This window comes from Cynoglossus semilaevis, chromosome 1 (assembly GCF_000523025.1).
Source record: "Cynoglossus semilaevis isolate Cse_v1.0 chromosome 1, Cse_v1.0, whole genome shotgun sequence".
Taxonomy (NCBI): domain Eukaryota; kingdom Metazoa; phylum Chordata; class Actinopteri; order Pleuronectiformes; family Cynoglossidae; genus Cynoglossus; species Cynoglossus semilaevis.
In genome coordinates, this window is record NC_024307.1 from 18,690,491 (window position 1) to 18,702,129 (window position 11,639).

The window sequence follows — 11,639 nt, forward strand, 5'->3', positions numbered from 1 at the left end:
AGGGAGGATGACTCTTCACTGTGGTGCATCACTAAGAACTAAGTAACTGGTAAAACACTCACTGATTCTGGAGAAAGACTACCGAGAGCTAGGTGAAACAGATTCAACTGTTCAACTAAAACATTCTTCATTTCATTCACTGACATTTTCTCTTTCATCCTCTGTATGAACGAAGGGATGAGATCACAGGGACAACTGCTGCTTCACCCACAAATGCAGCTTTGAATAGTAGAATGTATTAGTAAAAATGCATGATTTTAATTTCTTTTATAGGTTTTTTAAATTCTATTAAATTTTAAATATAGTTATTATAGTTATATAAAAACAAAGCAACAGGTAAAGACAAATTAAAAATTAAATTCTCAGCATAAATCTCATGACTTCATGTCAATACAAATAGAGACATTTGTTCAACAGGAGTTCAGAACAATCCCAATATAATTATTGGCTGCAGTGACCTCTGACCTCTGTGAGCCACACATTTCCGGGCTTCATGATAGGAGTTGCCATGATTGTTTACACACTCAAAATGTAATTATTATTAATGAATTCATTTTAAAAAAAGAAGTTTGTGAAAAACATTTCTTGATCTGATGTCAATGGATTATTTGTTTGCAGTCACTACTGATGAGGCGTAAAATGTCCATCATCATAGAACAGGAATATAAAAGAAGACTGTAGGTCTACGCTCTTATTTTGAAAGGACATGTGAACGTCTCTACTAACAGGCAGCAGAAACTGTGCAGACTGATACACGTGGACACGGTCGCTGGTGTAAACATTTGTGAGGCCTTTGATGAAAGACTGTGGTTCTGTACCTCCTTCAGACAGCCCATGAAGTTGTTGCTGACTGGAGACCCCGGCAGGTCCGCGGTGCTGGGGCTGCCGCCCACATAGAAGAAGTCGTCTGATCCCAGCATGGTGTAGTCTTCCTGGGTGTAACCTGTGGTCGTCAGAATCCCATCCACTGAGATCGTAACCTTGCAGTGAGAGATAACAGTCCGTCAAGGTGGGAACCCAACCCATATGGAGTGTAAAATATAAATATATACAGTTTGTTTTGGATATGTGGAGAGGCCTATGTTGAATGAACAGTTAATACAATGATCTCTCTTCACAACAACAAGGTCATTTTTTTATCTATTTATTTTGTTGAGTGCACGACAGTGACATGCAGTGGAGAAAACTGTCAACACAAAGAAAAGGAAGTGGAGAGTGACGTCACAAACACCCCAATACAGACGTGCAGGAAAACAGAGAGGCAGACCGCTGACCAGCACCACAGGTCACCGTGACAACGGTACTGACGTGCAGTATGTCAGCAAAAGTTACGTCACACTGTAGGAACATAACTCTGACATAAGTCTGGGACCCTCTCTAAAGTAAAAACTCATTTTAATAGAATGTTTCACCTGCTGGACAAAACAGGAAATGCTAAAGTTTGCACCAGGGATGTGCAGGAAAATGTTAATGACAGTGATCAGAAACTTTGTCCTACAGTTCAGTAGTAGTACTGCAGCTGGTCAACACCAATCCCAAAAACTGGAGACCTTGTTAACAGAACCTGATGCTTAACTCGATAAGTACTGCACTACCTGAAACAACATACTGTAGTTAAGCTGTACTCAGGTTTCAGTGTAACACTTCCACAGTTAAACAAGTCCAGGCGCCGTGCCACGACTCGTCTCTGAGCAGCAGTTAACATGGGGCGGTGTATTTAAAACCAAACAAACACCGGGTTTTAAGGATTTCTAATTCTTCTGTATTATTAAACAAGTAAAGCCTAACGTCCATAAATAGGTTTCTGGAACCCAGCTGATGTGAGACTTTGGATGTGAAGAAGGAACACGTGAGGAAAATGAGAAGTGACATCAGGGAATATGCAAATCAAACTTAAGAACCCGGCAACGTCAGCTTAAAGACCAGAAAAGTTCAGAAAACCAACGGTGAAAGTTCACAGCAACAAAAGAAACGACAATGAGAAACGATATCTACCATACAATGGAGTTTGTTTATGAATCCTGGGCCTGTTTTCTATTGGGCAAAAGCAAGTGGATAATGAAGGAGTTAATGCATGAAATGAAATGAAAAACAAACAACAACATGAAAGACAGGCGTTTAAAATCTATTTCCTCCTCCAGTTCTATATTTACTTTGATGAGTCACTGTGGCAAGACAGACAAATACAGGACAGACGTTTTAATCAAAAATGGAACAAGTGTCACTGTGAGTATTGAACAGTCACTCAGTTCAGAACTAAAGCCAATCCAGAAAGTTTGTTTGAGGACTTTATGGTTTTCCAAGAAACAAACCTTTAAAAATAAAATGGAGAAACGTATCCTTTTGTTTTCCTTTTCTTAGGGTGTGTTTGAAGGCAAGTATTTTAAATTGTGAACTGTTTTGTGGTAGCTCTACAGCTATGGTTATTGTGCTTTTCTCCATCACCATACAGTGGTAATTTATGGTAAAGGAAAGATGAATAATGCAACTACGGGAGGAAACAAATCTGCTGGGTTGGTGAAGTCGGAGAAAGAGTGAACAGCAGTATTGACTCCTCACCTGTCGTAAGTTGCGAGTCACTTTGACGTCGTGCCATACATTGTCGTTGAACTTCCCGCTGACAGGTTCCACGATGGCCTCAAAGGCTCCAGACCCCAGGTTGATGACCAGAGAGACGGCGCCGTCTTTCAGCGCCAGGTTGACATAGTCAGCTGACTTGCCGGTGTGAAGGATGAGGCCGTTGCGCTGCCACGTCTTGAAAGAGAGTGTAATTTCATCACTGCTGCTCTGGATGGGGTTCTGGGACAGATCGTAGCAGAAGTATTCTGAGCCACGAAACGTGGCCACATTTTCTTCCCTTGCTGTGTTAGGGAGACGGACAAAAAGAAATACTGATCAGTGATCACTGGATATCAGTTATAAGGCGGTCAAATGATTGACTAACTTTGATCCTGACTGATCACCGACTATCTGTGGTTAATCACAATTAATCACAATTAATCACAATTAATCACAATTAACCTTTATTGTAATGACTAATCAAGATAAATCAACAGTAAATATGGAAAAAATAATTAACTTAAGACAAAAAATGAAATTATAAACTTGAAATGATTTACAAGCTCCTGTCATTGTGTCAGTCATTAGGTCAGTTGTAGACGTACTGGTCTGAGTGTTGAAGAGATACTGTCAGCATTTAAATCTCCCCACAGTGTGTTCAAATTACATGTGTATCAACTGTGCATTAGAGCAATGGTCGATGGTGAAGTTATCAGATACACGGGTGACCATTCTTGTGCCCGTGGGTCTAAATGTGTTACAATTGTAATCTGATTACTCTTCATTAAATAACTGAAACAATCAACACATCCAAATGTACTGTTTCAAGCTTGATTTTCTCTTAAGAATTCCACTCAAATGCAATTTTATTTCCTAATCTCTCTTGCCTCAAGTGAAAATAATTCTGACAACACACACACACACTTGCTGGTTTGATATTTATGTAGAAATCGCTTTGAATACCAATAATCTGTGTATAATGTATTTCAGTTGCATTTTGTTATTAAAACATTTCCACGATGGTCAATCACTGTCATGTGACTCCGGTTTAATTTATTTTTATTTTTATTCCTTTATTTCAATGGCTAAAAAGATCAAAATATTTACATAAAATAGATATTTTCTGTTTGAATTCTTCTGACTTTGAAGCTGATTTGTATGAGACATCCCTGGGTACGACTGGAAAAATAAAATGGTCCACAAAGATAAACATTTTCAATTGCTTTGAAAAAAATCTAAATATATGAGTCTGGCCTTACTAAGAAAAAATACATTTAGAAATATTCACTACAGGACAGAGGATTTCATAGAATGGCAAAGGCAGTGGAAAAAAAAAACAAAACAAAAAAAAAACGCAGATTACTGTCATCCCACAACATCAAAGCCCTCACCTCGCTGCCTGAATTGGCCATTTTTTTGTCCAACAGATGGCCTGTGTCACAGTGGTTATGCCTGTGATCTAACACAGAGAAGCCCAAATGGGAGTGAAGCCAAAGAAAAGGCCAGAATAAAGTGAAGTTGTAGCCGTGGAAGATCAGAGAGGATGGAAAACACTGAGAGAAAGAGTCCAGGGGGCAGCGAAGAGCCGAGGCATAACAAAGAAAAACGGTACCGTCAGGACTCGTTATCTTTGAAAACATTTTCAATTAGCCGCCGCTGTTTAAGCAAAAACAGGAAATGGTTGCTTCTGCGACGACATTTTCGTGACGCAAAGACGCTGTAAGGGTCTGTGAAGGTTCTGGACATCATTTCCCAAACTGACCAGCATCTCAGCAGTGGCTCCCAGATCAGTGGAGAGCACCCCCTGCCTCTCGCTCCATTTCCTTCCACAGCGAGGACAGCTTTATCTGAGCACAAAAGGAACCACGCTAGCTTTGGCCATGTGGAAGTTCACCTGCAGCGCAGGAGTGAAGACACTAGCAGGAATCACATGGCAGACACGCATGACATAGGAAAGAAGGAGGGAAATGTTGCTTCTTCAACACAATAAATCTGCGTGACGCAAAGACGCTGCGTAGACTCTGGACATGGTTTCCCAAGCTAACGAGCAGGATGAAGATGATTTAGTCGCACAGCTAGGGGTTTAACCATTAACTTTCCCCTGTTCAAATTATTAGGGTAGGATCACACAGAGAAGGCGACTAGGAAACATGTATTTTTAAGTTGTACATCAGTCTGTCACTAAAACAGGCATGGACAAACTTTTTGACTCGCGGGCCACAATTGTCCTGAAATTGAACAGTGGAGGTTGGGTCAGGAGCAGATAGATGCAGCTAATATCGGGTCGATAATATCGGTCGTATCGGGTGGATAATATCGGTCGCTCGATCTTGTGTTCCTGCAAGTATATCTGTGTTGCATATTTGCATATTTCATTAAATAAAATTAAATAAAAATTAAATAAAAACATCTTCACGTCGAGGGAATGCTGATGTCCATGTGTTGCTGCAGGTTTCCTTCTTTTCCTCTAAATAAGATCACAAGTTACACATATAAACAAACCTACGAACATCATTTTACTAGCGATTGGTGACTGGATTGACTTTAAAAGGATAATCTGGTGTCAGCCCAGAGTACTGTAGCCCCGCCCTCCCTTTAGTAAACAGTAATCTATACCCTAGTTTATGACCAACAGTTTTTATCATAAAACAATGGGTTTGAGAAAAGAATTATGCCCGAAAGTCAAAAAAATCGTCTCTAATCAATAGGAAAAAAATAATAGATTTCTTTCATCTTGTAGTAATCCTTTCCTCTCTTCTCTGATCTGTCTGGTGGTACAGACCAAATCAAACAAAATCTCATCTCAGCAGTGGCTCCCAGATCAGTGGAGAGCACCCCCTGCCTCTCGCTCCATTTCCTTCCACAGCGAGGACAGCTTTATCTGAGCACAAAAGGAACCACGCTAGTTTGGCCTCGTCGAACGCCTGCAACGCCGAAGTGAAAACACTAACAGGAATCACATGGCAGACGCCCGTGACAGAGGCACAGAAAACGTAGAAGCAACTGTAGCCGCCACCAGCTGGTTCAAACAGGTTTGATGTGGATGGACTGACCAATCCAGAGGCTGCCGTAGCCCTTTGGCCAGAACAAAAGGTAACAGCGGTCTGAGCAGGGAGAGAACTTGATTATGGGCGTCATAAGGGTGACGTTAGGAAGTTGTTATCAGCTCGTAATAGTTTTCATGGCATCTGTAAGCCGTTCCGTTCACTGGCTTCATTTGATGGATGAGCTCATATTAGTCGTCCCGGGGGTCATCCATAAAAATGTCAGGGAAAGGTGTGGCAGACGGAGAAGTAACGGCCACAGTAAATCCCCTGCATATTTAGAAGACACGGTCCGAGTGACACACAGAGGAGTTTGTGCTGTTGACGGAGAATAGTTTCAGCAGCACATGATTTTCTTATAAGGTCAGCAAACTAGGAAACATGTTTTCAGCACTGAATAATAAACCACTGAAATAATAAACCTACACAGGTTATGACATCATCATGCCGAAACTTAAGAATCCGATGATTACAGCGTTTTATGGTTCAGGACATGGTTAAAAAATATAATAAAATAAATTTTTACTTTTTTTTTTTCTTGTCTTCCCTCCAATTTTCTGAGGCTCTGTAGCGCCCCCTCTGACGACCCACAATGTCTTTGGGTTTTCAATGGTTCAATGTCTAATTTGGTGGCCTCATGGCCCCACCCTCTGACCCACACCCCCCGCAAACCTGATGACATGTATACTTTTATCTTTAACCACTGTATGAGTTGCTGCCACCTAGTGACTGGAGGCTTGTTATCATTCAAGCATTACAGCAGTGGTACACTTATGTCCAGCAGGCCACATTCCATTGGAAGACCGTCACGCCTCCCCGTGCCCCTCAGGGGGCGCCCCACTATTTGAGAAGCATTATGATTTACCCCCCTCAGACCTCAGGCCATTCTGAGTGTCAGGTATGTTTCTATGGTAGTTGAATCAAACGCACTGATAAATGACTAATGTGAATTGTTTAGTCTGAATCATTAATGTGACAGCAGCAGCACCGCGGCTCGTGACATCACACCTCACCTCGCTGTCTCTCATACATATTTGACTGATTTCAGCGGCATCGTGATTTACGATGTGTTTTTTTCAGCACGGCTGACTGCGACAAGTGAGCGTGTGATGTAACAATTTTCTTTTCGAGACATTCATTAATGTGTTTGTGTTGAACACACGAGAAAGAAAAAACAATTTCAGCATCGTCGTTACTGATACTGAGATTTGACCTCCTTTAAATATATTCATATTTTTAAAACACCAACCAAACAGTGTAGTGGTGTCCTAGTACTGTGAGTACTGGGTTTATAAGTGTCGGGTCAAAGTCACAAAGATGCTTGAGCAGCAGAAAGGCCTCATGGCTGCAGGCGGGCAGCTTGAGTAAAAGTATTACATTGCACATTTTAGTTACAGAATAACACAGTTCTTCGGTGTCATAAATCAAGTTGTCAAAGGAAAAACAGAGTAAAGCCGGGCGTACGACACACTAACACCACCGAGCAATCACATGTTCGAGTCAATCCCACCGCCGCGTTTTCAAATGTAGTATTAAATATAGGCCTGTGGCCTAGTGGTTACAGCACTGGGCTCACAGCCAGAGCACCACTGTGTGGGCCAGGTACCACAAGTGCAGCCCATATTGCCTGTTTCTGCTACTTTTTCTTCAAAATAATCAAGCCCAGATTCCTAAATATAAATGTGTCGGATTACTTCCGGCTTGTTCCTTTAACAGGTACAAGAATACCAGTCTGAATGGGGATTACTTTACTTAAGCAACGTCACGTGGGATTGAAGACGAGGTGGATTTGAACACAGAACCTTTAACATGGCAGACGAGGAAGATTCGTGGAAAAAGCCAAATCCAGCCGGAAACATCCAACGGGCTGGTGACTAGATTCCAAAATTGTGAGCATCATGAAGAAAATATTGTTTGGTCCCACTGTTAAACCAGACCTAAATAACTTTTACAATCCATTAGACACAAATGTGATTTCTATTTTCTTTTATTTCAGCCTCTGCCCCCAAAGTGTCTGGGCCACCAACAAATCCCCTTTTATTTCAGACCCCAAAGTGTCTGGGCCACCAACAAATATAGTTGGTGTAAAGAGTTTGGCTTAAAATTAAATATCTTAAAAGTACTGTGACTTGAAAATTACTGCTCAGACAAGTCTGGACTAGTATTAAAAGTAGTCAAAAATGAAATTAAAAACGTATGAACCCACAAGTTCTCATTACTTTCGAACAAAAGTGTTTGTTAGAGGACACTCAGAATTACTGTGATGAACAAGTTCATTAAAAGTGACGACATTAATGAGTTCCATACTACATTTTATGTTAATTCTGTCAGTGAGAGACACTCAAGCTTTTTATTCATTAACCTGTGCTCCTGAAGAAGCTGAACTTAAATTGAAATGTTGATGTGAAGCTGCTTGGACTTGATTGGTCGTTAACAAGTTGTGTCTCTGACAACAAAAACGGAATAGCATCAAGGTAAAATTGAAATAAAAAAATAAAATACATTTTTAAGTGCACTACTAACCCGCACTTATTATTTCAGGCAGATGACATCATGTTGGTGCTGTTTTATGATCCTTCATGATGTCTCTGTATGTGCTTCATGATCAGAGCTACTCTGTTAGCGGTTGATAAACCATAGTTTGTGGCTGATATCTTCATTTGTTAAAACCGTCTTTCATTTCAATATTCATTTAATCAACCGGGCTCAGTTTGCAACCATTTATTTTTCTCCTGCTGAGATAATAGACTAAATATTAGGCATGAGCAAACTAAGGCCCGGGGGCCGGATGCGGCCCGTTCAGCTTTTTAATCCGGCCCAACAAACTTTTCCAAATGATATAATTTATTTATATTATCATTATACTTCTGCGTTTCCCCTGCAATACCCATGTTTTCCCAATAGATGGCGTAGAAAATCATAAAAGCATTTTAGCCTTTTAGCCTTTATGCATGACTTTTACATGTCATTTATCTTAATTCACACGAACGCTCCATCCATCTGCTCCTGCACCCCCCCACCCACCCCCGGACTAAATATTAGGCTAATACGTAGCTAGCCTAACAAAGCTAAAGCAGATAATGGGTCTGTAAACTGAGATGGATGTGAACTGCAGACACTACAGGTAATAATTAATTAGACTAACTACCAGCTGACTTTTTCCAAGGTGTCTGCTTCTCCTGTTTCTTCACCTGTCAGATCACAACTCACTGTCCTCGGTGAGATGTTAATACATGTTGGGAATGAACTAGGAATGTTAGGAACGAATGAAGGGAACGACCACAACTGGACTTAAGGAGCCAAAAAGTGCTGCATCAGTGTTTATGTAATTATAATTAGGTCAATATCATATCATTCATGCTGTGAGAACTGTTTGTGTCACAGTTGTAACGACAGAACATTGTGGATCCATACAACTGTTTCAGGTCTGACACTGACACTGAGTATCTGCCAATACTGATACCTTCTCTCTTCCAGGATACCGTGGGCTGCTGTTGCCAAGGCGATAGTGTCCCTGTTTACAGCACGTCAGACATTGTTAAGTTGAGCATTTGGGCTTTGGTAGCGGATTGGACGAACTATAGTTTTCAATGTTTGATCCTGAAATTTCGATAGCCATATCGTACCGATGCCGATGCTAAGTATCGGATCGAGAATCCCTTCACTTGACTATTAATACAAATGTAGATATGAGAGTGAGCTGTGCTTCAGGGCTGTAAGAATAATTTGATTCATCTTTAATGAATTCTTTATTTGGTTTAATCAATGGCCAGTTGTGACTTAAGAATATTAGTTAAGGTAGTTCCAGTGGTAAAGACAGGAGAAGGTGACAGGTGGACTGGGAGGGTTGGAGTGAAACCGACTTCAGAAGAGACTGTGTAGTCACCCCAGTTGGTAGGTTCACTGTCCCTACCTTTTTAATTTAATTTTTTTTTTTTTGCAGCAGGAGACATGAAGACACGCACTGCTGAAGCAGAGACAATAGCCTGCAGTGGCACATGGAAAAAGAACAGAGGAAGCACAGCCAAAACTCACAGAGCCGCTGCAGACGATGACTCCGCTGGTTTTGGGAGCTGAGCTGAGACACTTTATATACATATATATATTTTTATAGTTATAACATAAACATAATTTTGGAATGATGCAGAGATCTTTGACATCTTAGAATTGTTTTAATTTGAAGGTATGATCTGATCACTAACCAGGTGACTATAAACCTCACATTTAATCATTTAACAGTAAACATGTGCATCGGTTGATCATTTCTCACAACGCCTCCAACATCACCAAACAAAGGTATAACCTTTCGGCTGTGAAATCAGCCACAGACATCGCCTCACTTGTACACACACACTAGACCCCCCCCAACACACACAAATGCGGGAATACACAAAAAGAACTTATTACACACTCCAGTGATTGCATTATGATCTCACACCTCCTAAATGATAGCCTCTGAGGCTCACATGGCAAATAACAGAAGACGCCACGGAGCAGGAGATGAAACAGATTACTGCAGGCGCCATGTTAGGCCTGGGATGGCAACATATAGACACACACACACACACACACACACACGGCAGTAGCAGCATAGCAGGTCTAATTGTAATTTACCTGGAGGATATGTTTGTTTGTTTGTTTGTTTGTTTGTTTACCTCGTCTTTCTATAATCACTGGATAAACACTGCAGAAAAACCTTTTGATCAGATTTATGAAACTGAATTTATCACTTGATATCTGAATCAAAACTGAACAACTATTTTCACTCATATACTGAAACTGTTTTGTTTGGGTTTTTATAGAATAATAATATGATATTGAACAGTGACCATCAACTGGCGGCCCAGGGGCCAAATCTGGTCCGCCGATTGTCCAGTACAGCCAACTGGATCCCAAAAACATGACTTTTTTTTCTTTTCTTTTTTTTTCATTTTATTCATTTATTTTAGTATTCGGCTTCCTAGGTGTCTCTCCAGAAAAAAGCTGCCCTGACGTCCAACCTACAAGTATTTTAGGAACAAATGAAATATTCCAGCAGGAAAGTGTGAGTCACAGAGTCAGAGTAACTGAGACTTTAAGGATAAGAGATGCTGATTGTAGGGTCGGAGTCCTCGTGATCAAAACCATGAATAAAAGCAGTTGTGAAGATAACAATCAGCACAGGGTGGCGACGGGACAATCACACCAAGAAGGTGCAAAAGCTCAGAGGTAATACTGCCGACATGTCTGCTGACGGCTGAGGTGGAACCAGTAGGTGTTTACATTTTATCTACAGTGTATCGTCTAAATGTGACAGTTCTTTGGCCATGTCGTCACTAGAACTTAAATTTGAGAAGGTTACTCAGCAAAGTGTACATTTGGTTAGGGTTTGCTAGGCAAGACGAACATAATTTTTGAAAAGAACAATCTAGGTGTCCATATGAATGCTGTAGCATCTGTGGCTAACACTGTGGCTCTACGCCCCTAGCAGGCTACACCCGAAGCACAAAGCACATCTGGATTAGAACTGCTGTATCTCCAGAGTGAATGGCAGCGAATCGACATAATGGATAGCCACAGTGTAGCATCTGTAAAAAAGATAAATGGAGAAAGAGGGTGTGAGGAGATAATAAAAAAAATCAACATAAAAAAATGAAAAGTAAGAGGCAGTTAATCTCAGCGCCTTCAGCACTGAAAGGATGGGAAACCAGTGGAGGAGGAGTGGGGATGAAGGTGGTAGTAATGGGGGGTGAGAGGGATAACCATCAGTAATTTCAGAAGGCTGGCGGATTTCCATTTGTTCGGTAGCTTGACCAATGGTGCGTTGGGATGTCTGCACCGAACGCCTTTCAATGTGGAACTGAAACAAAGAGCGATGGGGAAGGGGGATGGAACCGCTGGAGCATTACCTCAGAGGAAGGAAGCAGAGGGTGCTGCCATTTTGATGGCGTCCCCAGAGTGGAGGCTGAGTCTGCTCCCTCTCTCTCCATCTCACCCTCCATCTCTCCCCAAATGAAACCTGGGCCACGTTTAACATCAACAGTGACACCAGGCGTC

At 41.2% G+C, this 11,639-nt stretch overlaps 1 protein-coding gene across 1 annotated transcript in view; it reads right to left on the reverse strand.

Annotated features, from left to right (window-relative positions):
• Positions 1 to 11,639, reverse strand: part of nrxn3a (neurexin 3a) — a 95,425-nt gene that overhangs the window by 45,037 nt on the left and 38,749 nt on the right. The window contains 2 exon segments of the mRNA XM_017034108.2: positions 819 to 980; positions 2,560 to 2,861. Coding sequence (XP_016889597.1) covers positions 819 to 980; positions 2,560 to 2,861 — 464 coding nt within the window.